The sequence below is a fragment of the Ptiloglossa arizonensis genome, chromosome 13 (assembly GCF_051014685.1).
Source record: "Ptiloglossa arizonensis isolate GNS036 chromosome 13, iyPtiAriz1_principal, whole genome shotgun sequence".
Lineage (NCBI taxonomy): Eukaryota > Metazoa > Arthropoda > Insecta > Hymenoptera > Colletidae > Ptiloglossa > Ptiloglossa arizonensis.
The window spans coordinates 4,500,942-4,525,546 of record NC_135060.1 but is presented as its reverse complement, the minus strand read 5'-3'; the positions used below and the strand labels follow the sequence as shown (position 1 = coordinate 4,525,546).

Genomic DNA, 24,605 nt, shown 5'->3' with positions numbered 1-24,605 from the left:
CAACAGAAACAACAAATCACTCGTTACGATCGCTACCTGACGTTATTAGTTAACGACAAAATAGATCCTAGTAATATCGACACAATTTACCGTAGTGAAATTCCCACCATTTTGCATGTAATTAATTTTTTCTTCTCATTTTTCAATGTAATCTCCGTTGAGGTAGCTACGATCTCGAAATAGCCTAACGAGGCGATATCGGGAGAATGTATAGGGTGCGCGATACAATAAGAACGAAACGAAGAAAAAATCATTTTCTTCTACACGAACGCGCGAACTTTTCAAACAACTTTCGTATTTACATCGCGTAAAGTAACGTCAACTTTGTCCTTAATCATAAATTAACCATCGTTAACTTTTTTATACGATAAAGAGGATACACGATACGTTTCTCGATAAGTTTTGTCGTTCGATGAGAAATGGAACTATTAGATTGGTCGTTTTATTTTTCTAAAGACGGTAATACAGTTTCGTGAACATTCATGAAGTTTCATGTCGACTCGTTCGTGTATTTACAGTTGTTCAAACGTTGAACCGTCATAGTATTATATTTTTTTACAATGAAAAACACGACGAAACTTGTCGAATAACCTAGTATATAATTGGACCAAATATTCCAGAGATCGTACTGGAAAATAAGAAGTGAGAACTTAGAAAATGGTTTCCATACGAACTTCTCGAATAGCTAATCTCGTGAACGATTGCATCGAAGTGCAGAACGGTCCGCTACACTGACGGAATCCTGGAACGTTGGAGTTCTTTCTTGATCGCCGTTGAGCCCGATACACGCGTTCCTGTAACCCATTATTTTCGAAACGATAATTTAGCAAGCGAGTTCGTTTGTCAGCGGCAACCGTTAAGTAACGATTCGTGTATACGCTACGAGGTGAACGCCGCTGCGCTGGATTCTTAACCGTGGTTGTTAATCATCGTGGAATTCGTGGCAAAAATTGCGTACGCGCGTTATACCACGTTCGTGTTTCAACGTTTCTTTTTTTTTTAACTCGTTTACGGCGCTGACTAATTGTTTCGACGTTAAATTCCGAGGAATTGCCGGAAAGGTCGCAACACGATCTATCGGTATCGATCGACGTTATCTTCGAGTAGATTTTATCGAATGCTGGTTCTCTCTCCACATTTTTAGGATAAGTATAACGGTTGAGTAATTACTCGACGAAGGTAACGAGATAAATCATAATGGTAGCTCGAAACCGCGTTATAGAAAGCGTGACAGTTAACAGGTTAATTCAAGTACTGCGCCAGGTTAACACGAATGCATTTTCAGCTCGGATGCATCTCTGTGCATAGTCGAGTGCAACGAACGTGAGTATATTTACTATAAAGGTATTAGTAACGAGATCTTAGAAAAGTGTAGAATTTTTTGGTATAGAAATTTGAAATTTGGTCGAGTCGAATTTAAAGAATCGAAGGATTTGGTGAAAAATAATAACGTTATTTTCTAATTCGAAACAATACTTGACAAAACTCGTTGATTCAACTGTGCGACTCCTCGTTTCTCACCGAGTACTTTTTTCTCTAGAATTCAGAAACGTGTTCCGTTTTCGAATACCTTTTGTACATCTGTACATCTTTGTGCACAGAATAATTAAAAACGTCGTGGAACAATTGCACGTCCTTTAACCAGAAAGATTCAATCCTCTGCGCTCGAAATACGATTCTCGATTCTCAAAGAATTTTCAGCGCATCGCGCGGTGTGAAATCGCAAAATTTCCCATTAGAATATTTAAAAAGAAATATTCAAATGCAAAAGTGTAGAAAATTTCGATGCAAAAACGTTACGTTCGAAAATGATACGCAATTGTCGCTCCAAGAAATCTTGCGAATACGAAATTATCGCGAAAGAATCTTCCATCGCGAAAGATCGATCTTTTCAATTTTCTTACACGATTTCGTCAAAAAAAAAAGAAGATCGAATTCCAGAGCTTCGTCGTTGCATTTGCAAAAGAAATTTACTTACTGGGTAAGTGAGGTTTCTCGAAACCATCGAATCCTGTGCCATTTTTCTCGTACACGCGATCGATACGGTGGTATTTGTTCCAGTTCGTGGTATCACCCGGTATACAGCGGCAGTGAACGTGTTAAACGGTTAATTGCGTTCTGTCCCGTCTGGTTTAACCACGTTTCATTGTGCTCGCGTACATTTCTCGCGACATTGGCTCCGTGCGTGAACGTGCAAGGTATTACCCGGTGCATATGTAGGCATAGTAATTCCCGGCGGTACCACTAATGCGCAGAAATAACGGGCGAAGGAGGGCGCAAAAGTTATGCGGTCTGCTGACCGTACCGCCCTTGGAATTCGCTCTGCGTAAACTCGGTATAATTATTGCGATTAAGAAGCGCGATCCTTGAAATCGTCGAGGGAATTCCGTGATTACTCTGGGAAGAGGTTTCACCCGCTGAATCGTTCTATTATCGTTTCTCCGAATATTTCAACTCGTAAGAGAGTTACGCAAAGAACATTAACGCGTTCGTTCGATTGTGCTCAAACGAGACGAGGTCAGTGGACAAGAATTGTTCCCAATGCACGGAACTCGCATTTTTTCATTTTGCAGCGCGATGGAGGGAGTAAGGAAATTCAGGGGGATTCGATTGTGTTATCGTAAGTGTTTTAATTATGGAGAAACAATTACTAGGGTACGATCGATCGAAGAAGAAATGGACGCTACAAGGATGAAAAGTATTCCGAATGTATGGAACTGGTGATAGGTTGCTCGATAAGTTTTGTCGTTCGATGAGAAACGGAGCTATTAGGTTGGTCGTTTTATTGTTTTTAAATATGGGAAGTTTCGGGTACATCTGTCGACTGGTTAGTATATTTACAGTTGTTCAAACGTTGAAATGTTGTGGTATTTTTTTCACGGTGGAAAAACGACAAAACTTGTCGAACAACCTAGTATTTTTTACTTTACAGTGTAGTTGACGGAGTAAGGGAAATGTTCGATTACATTACGTATCAGTTTTCTTAATTATCGAGGAACAATCATGTGGGCGTGATTGACCGAAGAAAATTTGAACGCTAGAATAAAAAATAACCCGAATCATCTCCTGTTACAAGTGTTCTACCTTATGGTAGATTGCCATTATGTATATGCAAGATGGTTGCCTTATGATACATTGCCATAATGATTTGCATATGTCAAAGATGGTAGGCAATCACACTTTTTAATACCGTAATTAAAATTCTGATTTTTGATTCCTCTTGTAATACCTCCGAAAATGAAATTCAATTTAAAACGTTCAACGTTTTATCAGTTTGTAAAACCATTTAATCCCGTTAACGAAAAATACTGCGAAATACAGTACAGTTTACTATTTCCTATACTTTGTTAACCTTAACGGTCACGATTGGGCAATAATAAAAAAAAAAAGAAATATGTAAAGGTTACATCGAATCGAATTCTCAGGGATCCACTGTAACCCTGGAATCTTAAATTAAAAGACAGCAGTTGGCAACATTGTCCTGTTTCTGCTTTTCGAGGATAAATGTTGCCCGCATAGCGATAAAATTAACCAACGTACGGTAATGCAATAATAATGAATGGCCCGACGTGAGAAATCGTATTTCATATTTTTCGCGTTCATTTTCTATAAAATGTATTCCGTACAATTTTTCTTGGAACACGTGCGAAGATATATTTAACAACTTCAACTTCACGAAGGTTTTAGCATTATTTTAGCTCGATGTTATTTCGGTTTTATCGTCGGTAATGGTATAAGGTTTCCAGATATATTCGAGTTTTGGTAGCTACTATTTTCGATTCCCGTTTATTTCGTAAACACTTCTATCCCACATAGTCAAACCCGAGCGTTTCACACGGTTAGCGTGTCTGTTTTGTTGGCAACACTTACTCAAGATGGTTGTTTTCTTGCCCTCGTTTATACGATTGTTACACAGTCATCGCGACAACGTAATTTTCGAACGAAATCAGCTAAGTGTGACACAGTTTGTACGGTATTTGTGACTCTTTCGCGAACAGAATTCGAACAAAAATCCTTCGCTACTGTAATATTTATCCTGTGCGTACACTTCTTTGTAACATCGGAGCAAATATTCACCTCCAAATTATTACTTCATTTCAAAATCTTCATTTTAATCGTAAAAAAAAGAAAAACTCGTTTCAAAGTATTTATTATTTGCCAAGTATCTTATTTAATAATTACAAAAAATCCGATGCAGCTGTAGAAAAAATTATTAAACCTTGCTCGTTTCGTAACATTCCTCGAATTCGATTCTTCGGGATTATTTAATAAAAAACTACCGACAACAAACGTACTCCTATTTCTACCGAATTTCGTACGTACCTTCCAAAGTAAATTACATTAATTTTCGAATATAATTGGTATTCCATTTAGATAATTGTACAGCCAATATGTGGGCAAAAGGGTTGTTAACGGTCGAGTAACTTGAAAAAGGGATTCGAAACGGGTGAAACGATCCCTTTGGTGGTTTCGGTATCGGACGCCCTCTCGGCCCTCTCGATCGAGCTCGTCGAACGTTCGACCGGAGACCTCTTCGTCGCGCAGCTTACCTTCAGGAGTCACGCGAGGACTCGACGAGGAACGCGATAAAAGGAAGAAGAAGCGAGAAGAAAAGGGAATAAGAGAATCGCGAAAGAGAAGTGGCTTGCACGCGGCTCGTATCCTCCTTGGTGGTTCGCGGGGTTAAATATACCCTCGTGTTTGCATCATACGCATTGGCAAATCGAACAAGACCGATCTCGGATGTAGAAAGGGAAAGCGAGGGAAACTGGAGACGAACGAAAGAAACGAACGCGCACGAATCGAGGTGAGCGAGAACAAAAAAGGTGGAGCGCGTTAGAAAACAAGAAAACGACTCGAAGAAACAAAAATCTCGAACCTCGATTCCCTTCGATCGAATCTATCGAACTCTGTTCGTTTCGCGCGATCGCGAATTGTCGAGCAGCGTGACTATCGGAAAAGAAGAGAGAGCGAAGAAGAAGAAAAAGAAGAAATCTCCAAGATCGAAATAAAAATAAAACGATCCACGCACGAACGCTCGCGTTCGCGCGCGCGCGTGCACGAATACGCAAATAAACATCGAGCGATAAAAACGAAAGACAAATACGGACAAGAGTAGAAGCGAGGAGGGAACTGTTAAGCGCGAAGAAAATAAACTAAACGAAAGCGGTGGGGGGTGGGGTCGGGGGTAGACAAGGAAAGATCAAAGTGTGAAAAAGGAAGAAAAGCATCGATAAAGGAAGAAACATTATCCAGCAACGGACGCGGAGGAAGCAGAAGAAAAACGAGGAGCACGAAACCAGCGACGAAAGAAAGATCGAAGCGAAGGAGTCTGAAACGGAAAGAGAGACGGCCAGGATAGAGAGAGAGAGAGAGAGAGAAAGAGGGAAGGAGCGAGAACGAACGAGAGAGAGAGAGAGAGAGAGAGAGAGAGAGAAGGTTCGGATGTCTGCTATTACAGAGCACCTCCGTGGTCACGGCGCACAGCCCGATATGGAGCAATCTCAGATTTCCATCCGCCCAAATCAAGAATATACGCCCTCGCCTCCGCTCGCTCTTCTTCCTCTAAGGGGGACCTCTGGCTCGTCTTCTTCGCCACCGCCGCCGTCGCTGTCGTCGTCTTGGTCGTATCTCGGCGGAGGTGGAGGCGCTGCTCGGGGTTGGTGGTTGGCCGTTCGTGCTGGTAACAGTGCCAAAACTGCCTCAAAACGGACTGCTCCGCTCCTCTCTTCGAGTCTCTCTTTCGCTCCCCCTGGTGGCTCGTTTGGTCTCGATCTCCTCCCCTCTACCGTAACGAGTGCTCCCGGTGTGTTCCCGCTCGATGCTCCTATCTTCGTCCTCCTTCTTGTATCGGTCCTCGTCCGTGGATAACCCATTCCCAGACACGTGCCCTCTATCCGCGTCTCACCTTCGAACGCATCGACCACCGTGCTCCGTTACCAGACCAGGTCCATACTGACGGATGTAGACGATTTTCCGGTGATTTTCCAGCGGTGTTCGCGATCGCGGTGATCCTCGAGGTTGACGCGCACCGTGGTCGGCCGGGACAACAAGTGTCCGGCGCGTAGACACGGGAGTTCATCGTACCGTTTCGCGTGGTTGATAACGCGAGTGACATCGGTTCGAGGTACCGGGAACCGGGCTCACCGTATCCGAAACACGGATCGAGGACACGGTGATCCGTGATCACGGATGATCCGTCGGCCAGGATTTAACGTGAAGACGTATCCTCGAGCAGGGCGCGTTCATGTTGCCGGAAAGCAAGTTTCCCGTGACAGGTAACTCGAGACACTTTAATGGAACGGTACGGTTAGGTGAGGTGTGGTGAGGTGAGGTGAGGTGAGGTGAGGTGAGGTGCGGTGCGCGGGCAGTTTGTTTCCTCGACCGTTGATCTGTTTACCGCGACGACCTTGCCGGTTGTGTTTTGGGGTACACCGTTGATATACCGTAACCGGGCCAGTGGATCACGGTCCAATGTAAAATGGACGATCTCCTTTCGAGATACGATCGGGAGGAAGAGTCTCACTTGTTCCTCGTCGGGACGATTTCGATAGCGTTCGGCGCGCATTCGCGACAGAGTAGACCGCGTATTTCCTCGGTTTTCTTCCCTGCGATCGCCTTGACATATTCCTGAGCATTGCAGCTGACTTACCGTTTTTAACCTACTTGCGCCCCTGCCAATTGAGACCGAACACATGCGCTCGCCCGCCTCCCGCGTGCTGTTCGCCGCGAATCGTCGTCCACTTGTTGCCCGTAATTGTGTACACGCGTGTCTCGAACGAAACGTTTCGTTCGACCGGGTAAGCGGTCCACGATGAGACGAATCATCGTCACGGTTGGCCAGCGATGGTCTCGATCGTGTCGCTCGAGGTGCACGTAAACATCCAGCCGGGAGTGTTTTTCGAAGGATCGTGTGTCGAAACGTCAGAGGTCTCGCGGCTCCCCGGGGTCCATTGTTCCCGCGTCGCGTTCGAGCGGAGTCGCTCGTTAACGCGAACGCAAATGGATCCCGAAGATAGGGAATACAGCCCGGCTGGCGAAACGCGCGGAGCGTGCAGAGATCGCGGGAACGGGCAACGAAAGTGTCTCGACGGGCGTAGTCGTAAAGATACACCGCGCCGCGGGCCCGTCATCCATAATCCCAAATATGGAGTGAGAAATTTGAGAGAACCGAAAATAGTGGCGCTACGCCAACCGCTAAAAATAGCCAAAAAATAAATTGTAGTTACGCGGCCGCCTGCATCATTCTATAACTGGTCTTCAATGAATCGGGCCACCTCCCGCACACGCCGTTATTAATACCATCACAGACAACTCGTCGGTAAGCTATATTGCTCTCGTTTTTGGCGTGCGCTTATCGCGAAAGCCAAGACGAATTTTCGAGCCTGCTCTCTCGGCAGCTCGAACGCTCAACGCCGAGACGCAGATATTAGCCAGCCTGGATTTTTCGCGGTCTCGGCCCGGTGCCGGCCATATACGAGTACCGTTCTGAATTGTTCGAGGGGATTCGATAAATGCGACCGATTTTCGCAATTAACGGCTATATCGAGGCAAAATTTCGGCCGTTCGTTCGACGACGAACGCACACTTCAAATAATCGTTTCGATTATTTCGCATTTGGAATTTCGTCGGGGAATTCACCGAACGGATTCGATAAATGCGACCGATTTTTTCGCAATTACCGGCTACATCGAGGCAAAATTTCGATCGTTCGTTGAACGACGACGAAAGATACTTTAACGTTTCGATTTTTTCGCATTTGGAATTTCGTCGGGGAATTCACCGAACGGATTCGATAAATGCGACCGATTTTTTCGCAATTACCGGCTACATCGAGGCAAAATTTCGATCGTTCGTTGAACGACGACGAAAGATACTTTAACGTTTCGATTCTTTTGCATTTGGAATTTTGTCCGAGAATTAACCGAACGGATTCGATAAATGTGACCGATTCTTTCGCAAATACCGGCCATGTTGAGGAAAATTTCGATCGTTTGTTAAACGACGATGGAAACTATTCCATCGTTTTGATTTTTTTTTCGATGTGAAATTTAAGCGCAGAATTGTTCGAGCCGATTCGATAAATGTGACCGATTTTCACAATTACAGGCTACATTGAAGAAAATTTCGATCGTTCGTTAAACGATCATGAGAACCATTTTAACGTTACGACAGTTTTGGATCTGGAATTTAAGCGCGGAATTAATCGCACGGATTCGATAAATGCTACCGATTTGTAGCACGTTTCGTTTTCGATTATTAATGCACGATCGATCGTAAATATACTCGTTTTTATATTTCTTTAATTACGTCTCGTTTCTTCTTGTACAATTTATTCGTGAAAACGTATACGTTTATATTAAATAAACTGTGTATCTTGTGATATTTGTTTAAAGTACGACGAGCGAAATACATACTTATAATTTTCGACAAATTGTCGATGTACGTTGCGTAAAATATATTGGAAAAAATCATTGCGTAGCGTCATGTTGTGTACGTGAACACATAACAAGTACGTGCGAATGCGTATTTTGCGTCACAAAATTATTGACTTTAAAATAGTACACGTATTTTACTGTCAGCTCTGAAAGGATAAACACGAATACGTTAATTTTCGTAATATCTCTTCATTATGCATTCGAACATAGTTGACCGATAGGTTTGTTAGCATCGACGTTGGGGAACGTCGGTACATACTTGGACATATTTTAACGCTTTTATCGTAATTAGTAACAACAAACTGTCTTCTTCGACAAAATATCTACAAACGATCGGTGAACTTACGGAAAATAGCTTTAGAACGATTCTATACATTTTTAAATCGGCGAAAATGATATTGTAATTTAAAAACGGGTACGGAGATTATGATCGTTTTAAAAAGACTTCTGTATATTTTTTAAACTAATCGTTAAAAAGCTTTATTCTTGAAGTGTTTAGAAATTCAATTTGTTTGAAATTTCTCCGATAGAATAACCTTTATCGTGAAACGTTTTAAATATTAACGGTTTCAGGTATATTCTAAAGTGAGACTCTCTAACGAGTTCATATACGATACAAGAATGCAAACGAGATGTCTAACAAACGAAATACGAACAATTCGGTTCAATTAGACGCGATATATGTGAAAATTCTTCGATCTGTTACAAATTATTGGTTGATGAAAGAAAAAAATGTTGTAGAGGGCATATCTGTATCTGTATATACTCGTATCGATTATAGCGTTCACAAATTAGATAAAAATAAGGGAAATGTTAATAAGATGCATTCGTTTTACGAAAATGTTCAATAGATTCAGAATATACGGTTGTCCCCTCGTATACGGTTAGTAGTGTATAATGTGTACGCATTTACTTCGAATAATTCGCGCACGCGACCGCACGTTTAATTTTAAATCGCACGCGTCAGGGTTATTAGAACTTTTGTCGCACGTGCTCGGAGGACAATTATTTGTAATCGTATTCGTTTCTACGCGTCGCGTTTCAATTACTATTATCGATGAAAAATATCGGTTAACGCACGAACGTTGATTAATACACGAAATTCGATTGTTCGACTGAAACGACTGAAAATTCGATCGTTGGTTAAAATCTGAGATTTTCTACTTCCATGAAATTTTCATACCGTCTGTTACCAACAAAATATCGATCATTCAACGGAGTAAATATATTATTACACTTTACGGTAATAATTGTATTCTCAAAATTTGAACTAAATATATCGTGTCTCGTTTCTTACTTCGTTCGCATAATTAAGATACAAATAACCAGTTTTTGCAAGTTGATCTTTTATGCAGTTTAAAAACAGTGCATGCATAATGTATCTTTAGAGTCGTTGGCTACTCGTGATATATTTTTACTAAAGTACTCGGTGTCTTAAAACTTTGTACAGTCGTGTAGAAACGTTGTTGCATGTCCAACGCAATAGTAAAATAAATATCATTGAATTCATTACCTATGTACAAATAGAAAATATACCTTGAATACAATTTCCAATATCGGTAAGAACTATTCTAAAATACATAAATACATACGCAAAACATACACTTTATACGTGCAATACATTAGTATTTTTTTCCAAAAGTTAAACTTATATAACACATTGAAATATCGAACACTTTACTTAGTAAACGATCAAATTCGATCGAGTGGTAAGCGAGATCGTTTAATTTCTTTCGACACTGGAGGGAATTCCTCGTCGACTTTAAATACGAAATTGACGAAGATTTCGTTGTCTTCGTTCTCGTCGTGTCGACGTTTTCGATGAATTTGCTTTCGATATGATCGATTTCAAACGGGTCTATAGTGTCGAATTCGAGACGACCATAGCGAATGGCACAGGGTGTGAAATTCGATCGACTAAGGCCAAGTATGGAGCAGGAATTGCGGGTGTTGGGTGGGTTGTACGCGTGTCGGTTTCTATTTTCGAGCGGGGAATATTTTTACCCAACGGTGCTGTAAAGCCAGTATGTACAATACGCTTCTTCGTCTCCGCTCCGCCTTCTTCATTTTTTTCTTTTTTTTTCTTCTTCTTCTTCTTCTTCTTCTTCTTTTTTCTCTACCTCTTATTTCCGCTCTACGAGTTACGTCTTTCTTCGATACCGCGTCATCGTTCGTCGAACCGTTTTTTCGGTTAAATAATCGCGTAGCACGATGGATCGTTTGCCATCGACCACGGCAAACGACTCTGTTATCAATTCGTCGTTATTTTGCCGTGTTAAATTTATCCCGCTTTGAAGTATACAAGTTGCCGGTAGATCGATGCAATTTATACAGAAGCTCGTGTTTGGCGTTGACGGTCTTTGAACACACGCTTCGAATTATTTGCAAACGCGTTGGAAAAATGAACGACGATCAATTTCGAGTACACGATGTTCAACGGGAGATAAGATTAGCGCCAATACGGATAAACTTTTTACTCGAACGAGGGGTCCGGAGTCTACGAGTTTTGTTTGAAATTGCACCAGGCTCGATATAGAACGGCACGAAAATAGAAAATTTTGCGAACAAAGAATGTTTAATGCGTCGAATCGATTTTAAATTCTACAGGATCCACCGATGCAAAATTCAAGTATTCTCGATGGTTAGAATCGAAATAGTTTTACCGAATGAAAATTAGAAAAATTAATTTTCACTTTTCAATTAGGTTTACACTTTTTTACGTAGTTCGGTAACTTGCACGAGACTCGATATATGTGCAAACAAGTTTCTCGAAACGTTTAGCACGAAGTGTACCCACGGATTTTATTTTAACGAAAAGTAGATGTTCGTTTCTTTTTATTAGGTTTATCGACGAATTCGTTGATAAATTTACTCGAAATGAATTCGCGTTGCACGTCGATGACCTTAGAATCTTCAAAAGGATTCGAAATATTTCAGATGCCGTGTACAGTCCGATCTCTGACATTTTAAGTGGTGCACTGACAATCTAATGTCACTGAATCTTTCTAAATGTCATGTTATGAGATCACCCGAAAGATCATGTAGGTTGTAACAATTCAATTCTCAAACTACCTTTCAATATTCACCGTAGTTCGTTTTATTACTTCGGATTTCTGTAGTTTATGATTCGGGTGTTACTACTGTTAAATGTTTCTCGCGATATTAATAGGACACCGAATCTAATTTCGAAGCTAACAATTTAGTACGAAACTGATGGTGTACGCGATCACTATAATAATGCCGTTAAATGAAAAATATAAATATTTCTAACTAGAAAAACGAAATACAAGAAAATTCCTATCGCGAAATGTGAAGAGAGTCTCGTAGAATTATTAAGTGGTACACGAAATTGGAGAAAGTGGATTCATCAGGGTTAAATAAATTTTAATTGAAAATCTTGGACGCATCTGTGACGCTTAATTCGATTTTTTTTTTTTCACGTTGCTCGTATACACGTTCATATCTTTCTCATCTTTACAAAGTCAGATTCACTCGATACTAAACAAAGATAGATATTTTATCTCTGGAGTTTCATTTATAGAACTCGTAGTACCTGTTCTCCATTTTAACTCTTTGATATCCGTATTAACCCCTCGTATCGTCACACCGCCCGTTTATAATCATTTCTATCTTCCAATCAACGTGCAATTAAATACCAGGCATCGGTTTCCTCTATACGTATACCATCGCTATTATTGCACAATTACAATTTCCACCTACCACAAATAAGTGCTCTTCCGATCTACTTTGCATTTAAATGTACCATCGGATCTTTTATTCATAGGCAGTTCGTTTAACTTTTCCTAGTTCCTTCATTCCGTTTTATATTTTCTTTCGTGCATTAACTTTCAGGCTAGGTCTAAAAGCAGGTCTTTGCGCAATTATGCAACCGTTTGCTTCTAATGTACGTACATGTTCGTAACATATTTGTAATAAATGTATCGCAACGATAATCGTGAAAATGTTGACGACAATGACAATCGTCGGATCGACAGTGACGAGGACAACGATTGACATTAACAACGGTAAATAGAGACAATGGCAATGACATTGATAACGAATATGCATACTAACCGATAATGATAATAGTAACAGCTTCATATGCAAGTGTGAATTTACTAATGTAAGGATCATTAACGAGAGTTAATTATCATTATTATATATCATCTTCGTTCCATATGCATAGAATGCATTCGTGTGCACGTGAACTGCAGCTAAAAATGCAGCTATGGAACCTAAACTCTTACGATCCTATTCTACGCATTTAAATACTCCAAAAAAAAATCGATATCGATACGATTTAACGGCCAAGATAGAACGGAACCAGTGTTCCCAAAAATCGATTCGTTAATTGTTCAATACCTTTGTCTTTTTCCTCACTGTCTTGACATTCTGCTCATTAGCGACTTATTTAATTATTCCTGCTATTTCGTCCAAAACGCAGAACGATCAATAGCATTCAAACCCACGATCCGATAAATCCTCTGACCCAAAATCTCCGTATCGATTCTGATTGCAAATACCGATCTCGAGTAAATTGATTAAAAAATCGACTTTACACACCGGTAAATCGATTCTTCCTATGAAAATTTCATCGACCAATTATTTCACCGCGAATTTTTCTACAGAAAATCGGCTCGATTTGAACAAAAGTAAGAAGAACTACCCAATTGTCTCTTTCCAATTACAAACAATTCTCTCTCAATAGTTTCCATTCTCACATCGAGATACAACAATCTTGGACCGATTCTTTCCAAGATGAATTCCATCGTACCGGTAAATCAATTTTTTTTAATTGAACCAAAAAATGTTCCAACTTTCCATCGGTGCCTAACCACGGTTACCTAAGGAAAATCGATGTTTTCATCAGGAATGAAGAACCGTGTACCTGGTTCGGATAAAGGAGGTTCCATCGTGTACTCCCTCGTTTACGACCTTTTTCGCGCGCGACCGTCCCGCGTTTATTATTACGCGCGGGGAACGCGCGAGCGAGCGAGCTAGCAAGCGAGCGAGCGTGCGGTACTATTTATACGTGGAGCATCGACGTTTCGATGAGCTTAAAAGAGCATTATGAGAAATTATACGTGACAGGTGCGCAGAGGCGACGTCCCGAGGCATTCCTTGGTCGAAGCGTCCGCGTAAAGGACGGCGGCCACGGTTTTTCCATTTAAACGATTTCGAAGCCTCGGTAGGTGGCAACGCGTCGTGTATTCGTTGTCTGGTTTGTGCCCACACACGGCACCGAAGCCGCGATGGTGTAACGTGTACGCCATACTCGTTACCAACGATTTGCATGCGGGCATTTGTTTCAGTTTCTTCCATTTCTCACGCCCGTTTGTCCGCGAGGCGTGCACGGACACGCATAGAAAACGCTCGTCTCACGCTCGCCGTTGATCCAGCAATGTTTCATTAACGAGAAGGTTATGAATATTCCGCAACGCGTTCGTTCTCCAACACGTGCAAAACTCACCGCGGCGGATGTGCCCACGCGCAACCTTTCCTGTGGACCTATATCCATACGCTTATCGGCAATTCCGTGAAACGGAAAGTCGAATTTCGGTGGGAACGTTCTCTATACCGAAGCGGGTATTCGGAGCGTGCGTTAACGCTCGTCGCGATCAATACCCAGAAACCAGTGGCGAGTATTTGTCCGATCTACGGTGGTATTTGGTCAATGGTACCGGGAGAGTAATTTTTCTATGGTTGCGCGATTAAGGTAGGTCATTCGTGAATCTAGGGAGTATTCAAGTAGCACGATTGACGCGAGATGGTATTTGCTCGGTGGTAACAAGGAAAGTCATTTTTCTATGGTTGAGCGATTAAGGTAGGTCATTCGTGAATCTAGGGAGTATTCAAGTAGCACGATTGACGCGAGATGGTGTTTGGTCGATGGTAACGAGGAAAGTAATTTTTCTATGGTTGAGCGATTAAGGTAGGTTACTCGTGAATCTAGTGAGATGGTATTTGGTCGATAGTAAGGAGGAAAGTAATTTTTCTATGGTTGAGCAATTAAGGTAGGTCATTCGTGAATCTAGGGAGTATTCAAGTAGCACGATTGACGCGAGATGGTATTTGCTCGATGGTAACGAGGAATGTAGTTTTTCTATGGTTGCGCGATAAAGAAAGAATACTTGTGAATTTAGGGAATACTTAAGCAGCGGTTGATTTACGATGGTATTTTGGTCAATGGTACCGGGAGAGAGTAATTTTTCTATGGTTGCGCGATTAAGGTAGGTCATTCGTGAATCTAGGGAGTATTTAAGTAGCACGATTGACACGAGATGGTAAGGAGGAAAGTAATTTTTCTATGGTTGAGCGACTAAGGTAGGTTACTCGTGAATCTAGGGAGTATTTAAGTAGCACGATTGACGCGAGATGGTATTTGGTCGATGGTTAGGAAGAAAGTAATTTTTCTATGGTTGTGCGACTAAGATAGGTTACTCGTGAATCTAGGGAGTATTCAAGTAGCACGATTGACGCGAGATGGTGTTTGGTCGATGGTAACGAGGAAAGTAATTTTTCTATGGTTGAGCGATTAAGGTAGGTTACTCGTGAATCTAGTGAGATGGTATTTGGTCGATAGTAAGGAGGAAAGTAATTTTTCTATGGTTGAGCAATTAAGGTAGGTTACTCGTGAATCTAGGGAGTATTTAAGTAGCACCATTGAAGCGAGATGGTATTTGCTCGATGGTAAGGAGGAAAGTAATTTTTCTATGGTTGCGCGATAAAGGAAGAATACTCGTGAATTTAGGGAATACTTAAGCAGCGGTTGATTTACGATGGTATTTTGGTCAATGGTACCGGGAGAGAGTAATTTTTCTATGGTTGCGCGATTAAGGTAGGTCACTCGTGAATCTAGGGAGTATTCAAGTAGCACGATTGACGCGAGATGGTATTTAGTCGAAGGTAACGAGGAAAGTAATTTTTCTATGGTTGAGCGATTAAGGTAGGTTACTCGTGAATCTAGGGAGATGGTATTTGGTCGATAGTAAGGAGGAAAGTAATTTTTCTATGGTTGCGCGATAAAGGAAGAATACTCGTGAATTTAGGGAATACTTGAGCAGCGGTTGATTTACGATGGTATTTCGGTCAATGATAATGTAATTTTTCGATAAACGAAGAATTATCTAGGGAAAATTAAACACTAAAACTACCGACAGATTTCCGAATATTAAGGTACAAATTATACGTATCGAAAAGTAAACAACCAATCGTTGAAAAGAAAGAGGAATTTTTCAAATTTACCACACGCGTGGAATAAAAACAATCGTGACGTCTTTGGGAAACGTGCCATGGAGCAAAGAAAATTTCAATTACGAAAGCGGTTCGTATTGGTCTAAAAAAAAAAAAAAAAAAAAAAAAAAACTGAATACTCACGGTCAAGCGTTAAATAATTCCATTTATAGTCCACATCGCGCTACTCGAGTATTACAAATATTCAAACACGATGTTCTAATCGTAATCGTCTAATGGAACAAAATTGAAGAAATAATATCATCCTTTACCCGGTGACTCGGTAACGGAGGCGATCGCTGTTTCTTCGAATTCGAAGAAGTCGAAACTCGTGTTACTTGGTAAGGCGCAGAATCGCGATCTCGTTTCCGTGATAAAAGAAAAACAAAAAAAAACAAAAAAAAAAGATTCTTTCGGCTCGTTACGTGTCGTTCCGAGTAGTTACCATCCGCGGTTACTCGTTTTTTTCCTTCGTTGAGAGTTTATTCGCTAGTCACGCGAGATCACGTTGCCGCGCGGCACGTAAATCGATGCGATTCTTTACCCAGTCGCGGGACGATCTCGCGCGTATTATCGGCTCGACTTCCCGTGATAACAGGTACCGCTCGATGTTTCAGGGGGCACTATGCAGACCGAGGAAGTCGTACCTCGCGCACAATCTACCGGTATAGACGGTGGCCCCACAGACAGCATCTCTTTGCAGCATCATCTGCATCACTCGTCGCATATAAAGTGTCCGTTGCCACCTCTGCTCCACATGGCGGTCAAGCAGGAGCCACAAGAGGAGGAGGAACGGAATCGTGACACGAATGCGTTGAGGTGAGCCCACGATTATGCTAATCGACGCTTCCCATGTGTTAATTGCTTCTTCGTGTAACGCTTTCCCTTGTAAACCCTACGGTTGGGTCCTACGTGTTTCTCATCGAGCATCGTGCTCGCGGAACAATTTTCAATACGGTTGACGCGTTTGGAAAATACCTCGAGCCGATCGTGTCCTTCTACAGGACGATCCAAAGTGGAGATCGAAAATATTTACAGACCAGAATAGATAAATCGTGTCCAGTTAACGGAAATATTCGTATTAACTTCGACGAAGTTAGGTTAGGTGTAATCGGAGGCTCGAGTTCAACGTGGTGCGTCTTGGATTTTAGAATAAATAAATATTAAGTGCAATGTTTTGCACACAAGCGGTACAACGAATAAAATGAATTGCTCGCAGCTTCGTTAATATATATATATTCGAAGACTCGTTCGTTGGAAATGTTTCGTTTACTTTTAGGAGTACAGTGTACCTTAAATTCGTCGAACTCCATTTTGGATCGGCCTGTATAATTGTTTCCCGTGTAACTGTTGCGACACACGGGAAACGTTATTGGTATTCAACCGGCAAAATAAATGTCCGTTACGAGGGATCAACGTGTCAATGTTATGCACATGTAAGTCATGAGAAAGACATCGATAATTGTTATCGCCTATTGTGCATCCTGATGAGACAAATACTGCTTGTAATAATGATGTGTAACGGGACACTTAACCATGTGAAATGTGTACACGTCCTTTACGCGTAGAGTGATCGAGAAAAGGGGTCGGAGAATTGGAGAATTGAACGGTTTGAAAAAGAAGAACGAACGATCTCGCAACGATGTGGGTCTTCGAATTCATTCTGACGAAGATGGTGGCGATTCGTGAAGATCGCTCGTACGCGAACCACGATACGTCGTGACGCACACGTTAACCCGAATTATTTATTTATTTGGTTAATAAAATTCTAATTATAGGCCAGGAAGGATCCGAGTTCCGATCTTTCGTAAAAAGTCGAAGGAAAACTCTCTCGCTCGAACGTACCATTTGCTTTCGTTTCGCCTTATCTTTCTTCGTCAAAGTTAATTCGCTGACCCACTTCGACTGGATATATTTTATCTATTCGTGCGAATACCATATGCACCTAAATTCGTCGACTCCTTTTTTAAATCATCTTGCGTATGTTTCTAGGTTAATGGCGGTTTTACCGGTGTGTACGAGCGGTAGATTATTTCGAATAAAAGAGAACGCAAAAATAAACCTTGTATTCGTGTGACGCGACTCGTCAATGTTATCCGTTTGTTGCGTACGAGCTGTAATCGCATTTTCGTCCAATTTGCGACAGTTTGTACGCGTTTGCATAATGTAGGAAGCGTTCTTTAACGCGTACCTTGCGACGACTTTCACCTCACTTTATTTGTTTCTTACGCGTTTCAAATAATAATAAAAAAAAAGAAAAAACAAAAAATGCGGATATAAGAGGGAAAGTTTCTTCGCTTCTTCGTCGCGATGGACACTTAATGGTAAATTTCATAGTCCGCAAGTAGATGCAGACACTTCACTGACGTCTGTCGACGGTAAACACCATGGCCATGGACACGAGACGGGTCACCATCAGATTCAGGAGTTGGAGGAGAGCCCAGGGCAGACTGTTTCGGATCTCAATAATAGAGGAAGACCAAGGTACTTTCTTATTTTTTCGTATTTTGTCGATTCGTCTAGACTTTTACGAAAAATGTTTACTATTGGTTTTGTAAATTAGAAAATCTTGTTTCACAAGTAGTACAAATATCAAATACCGAATAATACAATTGGCATCGATAGTGTCGATTTAACTAGTAATGGATACACTTGCCAATCAACTCCATGGATTATCGTACAAGGGAATAGTTATTACTGTTATACATTTTGTTCGAAGTGCTTTACAAAGATAACTTACCTTTAGAAGATTACTGAAAATTGTCTTAAAATATTTAAATATGAAAATTTCAGGAGAAAAAATTACGACTTTGGTACTAAATTAATACAAAGTGTTACGTTCATCGAAGTATGGTTTAAACGATATTTATACTACGAATTAAATAAAGCCTATTTATTGGAAGAAATATTTGCAAAATCGAATATTTTACTCGTACCGAAATATCACTTTATTAAACTACGGTGTGTATTTATTCTTAATGGAGAAATTTCCAACATTGTTAGCTAATCAAAAACAGCTGTGGAAATTCCTTCCGTTTGGAATGTTTGCAAAATAATCTAGCGTGCTAACGATAAATTTTCACTGGTTCTCTTAAAAAAATAATTCCTCCGCGAACGCTGTTTCTACTTTTCTCTATAAATAAATAAATACACTGTCCGTTCAAAAGAATTTACAGATTTATGGATAAGATTCGCTTATTTCCATTATAAAGAATCTTTTCTCGCGCAATTAAATTAACAAGAGTAAATTTCCTCCAATATACGTGAAATACTTTTTCCTCGATTCATCGCGTTTCTTCAAGACGATCCAATAGATTGGTAACAACTTTTCCTAATTTAACCCAGCAATCGCAAAATACAATTTTTCAATACTCGAAACAGAAATCATTCAATCCAAACGGTATCACACTAGCAACCGCTGTAACATTTCTTTAAATTATCGTGTTTATTTTTCTCGATTGAATTCACAAACAATCCTCAATTAATTCCACACCGGTAAAAATTCGTTCAATACTTTTCTCCGTCGACAATCTTACTCCAAATAACGTTTCTCGATACGAAAAAGAAATTAATCCCATACGTACGACTCTTTTTCTTTTCGAATCGCCATATTTATATTCTCGTATTCAATGCTATAATTAAACTGTTGCAAAGAGACGAGCGGTGACGTACGTTGCGTCGAACGCGCGTTAAATTTGTCCAACACCTTTCACCGACAAGCAACGTTTATTTTTCCTACGGATCTCGACGTTTCCTCTGATTCTCGTCCTCCGTGTCGGCTGACACGTTTCCTCCTCTAACGATCCTTTCGACGTAAAACTCGCGGCGCTCGAGAAAGCACTTTAGACGGCAAGCAAGAAGGATAAGGCGCCGGGGGAAACTGGTTCGTTCCGTGTACGCACCGCAGTCCTCTGTAGTCGTAGTGACAAAAAATGATTTCTTAGGTACGTCGCTGAAATGCCGCGAGTCGATTACCGTTATTGAATTTCATTAAAAGCCACGTTAGAGTTGACGGTAGAAGAGGACCGCGAGACGTGTTCCGTGCATACGCTCGAAGGTGCCACGTTACGAGGTATAAGCGGCCTCTGAGGTGTGGTCCGGAATGCAGCTACGTAGAAAACAACGTTAACGAAATACCACTATACGAATATATAGATATATATATATATAGATTGAACGTGCAATTATTGTTATTAGTTGTGATGAGACCGAGGCCTATCTCGACACGATATCTTTACGACCGCAATTCGTACTTTCGTATTACGCAACCCGTTTTAATAATTATGTTTACAAAGTATTCGGTGCTTATCGACACGTACACGTGCCTTTGGTATCAATACACACGAATAACTTCGGCTTCGAGTTCTTTGCTCGGTACCCGCTTCATTAGAATGTACACGAGTAGTCGTCGTTCAACCATTTTGCTTAACGGAGTGGCGCAAGAAGAAACGTTTTTTCTTTTTTTTTTTTTTAACGACGCGGTTGATGACGCGTGTAAACCACTTTTCTTCTTTTTTACCATCGATCACTTTCCACATCCACAATAACCGTTTCAGACAAATATATTTTTCCCTGTCGAGTCGACTCGGTCTCTTATCGACGAGAGAGCACCGGTATTAGAGAATACGATCGACACAGGTGCGATCGTAACGCGCGTGTACTGTTCCATCGATCTGGACGAAAGAGAGACGCAAACGTAAACATTAACGCGACCTTTCTAAGAGTGGACACTCGAAATGTATTATCGTTCTTACTTCGACTTTGACTTCAGCGTTGAACAATACCCGGAAAAGTAGACAAACACGCAACTAGACACAGAGAAATGAAAATAAACAACGATAGAGTAGTCTTTCGCGCAAAAAGAGGTAAACACGATATCCTTGACATTTCGCCACTTAAACGATCATGTTCTCCGTGAAAAAGAACGAAACTTTCCTCGTTGATTTTCTTCGCCCAGTCACCGCTCTCGAGAACAACAATACGTAGAAATAAAGCAAACACTCCGTACGCGTGCACTTGTGTAAATTTTTAGTTCAAGACGAATATCCAAAGTGGGTAGTCGAGACAGGTATTCGAACAGTGTGTCTCGTTAGGAAACGAAAAAAAAGAAAAGAAAAAGAAAACTCCGAAAGCTTCTCGCGGCTAAAGCGCAATACGAATAATAAAACATGAAGAGGTATAGCCATTGGGGGAATTGTTTGGTGCGCAGGCAGGTTAGATAAACGAAGTGACTGTTTAGCAAACAATGACGAATATGTTTATCGATTAACCACTGTTGTAAACTTGGACTCTAACTCTCTGTAGCAAATTTCTCTATTACTCCCTTCCTGTGTACCCTAAACTCTGTCTCTGGAGTCTCCTCGACTAATTCGCTCATCCATTCTGACAGAATTTAGGCGACTATAGCCATCCGATCGTCGCTTCGATCGTGTCACACCCTTAAGGTTCTCGTACCTACACACGATTACACGTAACACGTTCCTGTCGCGTGTTTCGTTACGTCTGACAGTCACGTGCAACCTGAAAACCTTTGTGGATACGTAATTTTCTCGTTACTTCAAACCTAAACATTCACTGGATATCTTCTGCACTCTTTCGAACGATTATCGTTCATACTTAATCACTCCACGAGTAATGTACGAAAGATACATTATCGTGTTGTGTCGGGAGCAACTAATATAGGGAGCAACGACATCGAAGTATACTGTCTTTCAAGTTGTCACGAGTTCTACCCTTTGGATCGTAACACGGTTATTTCCACATTTCTTGAATTTTTTAAACCGAGTAAAGTGTTACGTATAAACTCTGAAATCGAATTTATACTCGTTATTCTATCGTTTCAAGACTGTTTCAATCTGTTAAACGAGACTGTTACAGTAGTTACGAGATTGTTTAGATAGATACTGTACATTCATCTAAATACAATATATTTAGACAGATACTGTACATTCAGACACTGTATATTCCTCTAAATGCAATATATTTAGATAGATACTATACATTCAGACACGTACCACATATTTGAATACAAACTAGATACTTTGATAGATATTATACAGTGTCTAGCCAAATGAATACGTCCACATTCAGAGCTAGCAACCGCGAGTACCCCACGAACGTGCGGATCGTTTCTCACCGTTGAATAAACATTCCCCGTGTACAGTGTCTTCTTAACATTTCGAGCGTTTCAAACTCGTATCCCTTGTTCGTGGTCGAATCGTTTGATACGAACGAATCTGAATGTATGTTGCAGTCGCGGGCGGAGGAAGTCGCGCTGGAAGCTCAAGTTCCATCACCAAGCACTGCCCCCGGAGTACCTGGACCACTACGAGGCGTCGCTCGCTCAGGAAGCCTTGAACTCGTCACCGACCCATGTGGCAGAGCCTACGGTTCCTAGTCCAGCACCTACCAGCTCGACCTCGACACCGAGCCCAATCGCCGACGTCCACGGTTGGTTGCAACGCATCGCCGCGATGCAACAGGAACTCTGTCCCCAAATCTCGTCCCCTCAGTGTCCGTCGGTGAACACCAGCCAGCCATCGGGCTCGAGAAGATCGGTGATCACGTCGACCTCCTCCCACGTCTTCAACCCGACCCACCATAATCACGCTCAACAGTCTCAAGTGTCCAGCAGACCGCCAATGAAGTACTCGGACCTACCCTACATGGGCGAGATCACCCTGGACAACAGCAAACCGAGGCGAGGTCGGAAACCGAAGAAGGCGGACATTTGCCATTTAATTTACAAAAACTACGGCACGATACTGCCCGGTACACCTGGCCACGAAGAGAGAAGGCTCTCGCCGAGGGACAAGCTCGACTGTCGCGAGAGAGTCTCGCCTCAGATACCTTTTCAACGAACGGACGTTCAAAACCGAATCAGTAGCCTGCTGGAGAAAAGGTTGACGCAAGAGTCCCGTCGGACCTTCGGTCTGATGGAACACTCCAAGGAGCAAGACGAACCGTTGAACCTCTGCATCAGGGACTTGAATCAGCTGAAGATCAGACTGTTGCGTAAACACGGGAACGTGTACGAGTCCGGTCACGTGAAGAGCGAAACCTCCAGCGACGGAGAGGAGGTCGAGTGCATAGGTACCACGTTCCCCGCGGAGCCTGGCTACCGTCAAGTCGACACCGTGGGTCGTGCCGGGAACGTGAACCACAATAACAACATCATCGACCCGATGCTGGCTGCCAATCCAGGTTTCGTCTATTGGCCGAACGCCGGTGTGTTCATACATCCGATGGCGTTGCAGTCTCAGCTTCTCTATTACCAAAAAATGGCTCAGAACGACAAATGTTACCCAAGACCGGTGGACCAACCCAAGGAGCAAAAGATCGTTCCCAAATCGCTCTACTCGATGATGGAGACGAAAAGTCCACCGCTGGTACCACCTCCCGTGCAACCGACACCGCAAACCGCACCGGTCCCACCTCCTGTCTCGCCCAGACCCAAGAGGAACGCGCCCCTAGGTCACGGACAGAGTCAACCCACCAAGAGGAAGCGATCGGCGATCTTCATACCGCCGATGCCGACCGAGAACAACAACAATCCAGCGACCGAGGTCAGCATATGCAAATTCAAGTTCACCGGTGGCGCGAAACCTAGTCTCCAAGAGAAGAAGAGCCTCTCGGTGGACTCCGGAGGTAACTTTCGTTACTACAGCGGCACCGGTGATAAAAGTATGAGGGGTTACGAGTTCTTCCCAAGAGAAGCGCTTCAACAATCGGCTGGACAATCCGGTTCGTCGACGGGAGCCTTTCTGAGCGCGGCCGGCGAGAGGATTCAGCCAGCTCCCTGTCAGAGGACCGCCAATCAGGAGGAGGGTCGTCGCAAGAGGAAAACCAGAAAGTCACTGCAGAGGGAGAAGTTGGAGCAAACGTTCAAGGAGAAGGGGTTCCTTATCCAGACGCAGCAGCTGGAGTCCGCGGAGGGCGCCACCTATTGCAAATTCAGGCAACTGCGGAAGTTCACCAGGTATCTGTTCAGAAGCTGGAAGGATTATCTTCCAGGGAATGTGCGCGAGTTGACCGGTGCCGCGGACAGCGAGATCGCTGACGGGGACGTTGAGAGCGACACAAACGTGTTACCGTCACCTGGTCCTCATCCGAGTATGGTGGACGTGTCGACGGGTTTCGTCGACGATCATCGCGCGTTGTCTTTGACGTGAAACGGGCCGATCGAGTCACGAGGTGATCGGTCTTATCTTGACGTCATTTTTCACGACGTCGAGCCCGACGGTGCGAGGATGCGGCGTTTAGGCCGATCGAACGATCCCCACCGCGTCAACTGTGCTCCGTTAGAGCGAAGATACACCAAGGATTTTAAGAGGGATAGTTGCCTGATCTCAGATTTTAGGTTCTGTCGCGTCGAAAGGTTCGGAGCCAGCTTCGAAATCTTCGTGCGCGTTTCACCGGACAGTTCAGAGCGCGTTGGACGCGTCTTTGGATCGTGGTAACGATCAGGACCGAATGCAACACCTCGGACAAGACTGACCCAAACGACCTTTTCAACGTTCACGAACGTTGGAGTCGCTCGGGCCACGTTTCGGGGATCGTAACTCTCCGAACGAACGTGAATAGAATGTTTTCAGAGATGTTTGCACCGATCTCGTGGACACTCGAGGAAATTATAAATTTGATATTTTAATATATTCAACTTACATACGCGAAACAGGCGTTTGCAAAGAGACCTGTGCAGAAATTATTTTCAATCGATGATTCTTACCGTACGAATATCTCGGAGAAGTTACAATTTTACCGATAAATAATTCTCCAATCCTTCGTAATAATCTTCTATTCGAATTAGCTAAATTCCGGACAAAATGGCCACGAACTTTGTTTCTCGAAGATGCGGAAACATTTGTCCCATCGTCGTGTAAAGTATCCGAAAGTAAAGGTTCGAACGAGACAGTTTATCGTTCCAATCGTCCG

General features: G+C 42.3%; 1 protein-coding gene across 6 annotated transcripts in view; it reads left to right on the top strand.

The window, feature by feature from the left end:
* Window positions 1–24,605, top strand: part of LOC143154153 (uncharacterized) — a 74,756-nt gene that overhangs the window by 45,768 nt on the left and 4,383 nt on the right. The window contains exons 1-5 of one of the 6 annotated variants that reach the window (XM_076326030.1): window positions 6,312–7,321; window positions 15,845–16,012; window positions 16,289–16,490; window positions 18,009–18,155; window positions 21,925–23,857. In XM_076326030.1, coding sequence (XP_076182145.1) covers window positions 16,297–16,490; window positions 18,009–18,155; window positions 21,925–23,842 — 2,259 coding nt within the window. In that variant the 5' untranslated portion in view covers window positions 6,312–7,321; window positions 15,845–16,012; window positions 16,289–16,296 and the 3' untranslated portion in view covers window positions 23,843–23,857. Of the gene's footprint in view, window positions 1–5,837; window positions 6,279–6,311; window positions 7,322–15,163; window positions 16,013–16,288; window positions 16,491–18,008; window positions 18,156–21,924; window positions 23,858–24,605 lie in introns of those variants that run through there. The other 5 variants (XM_076326031.1, XM_076326026.1, XM_076326028.1 and 2 more) reach the window with 5 other exon arrangements.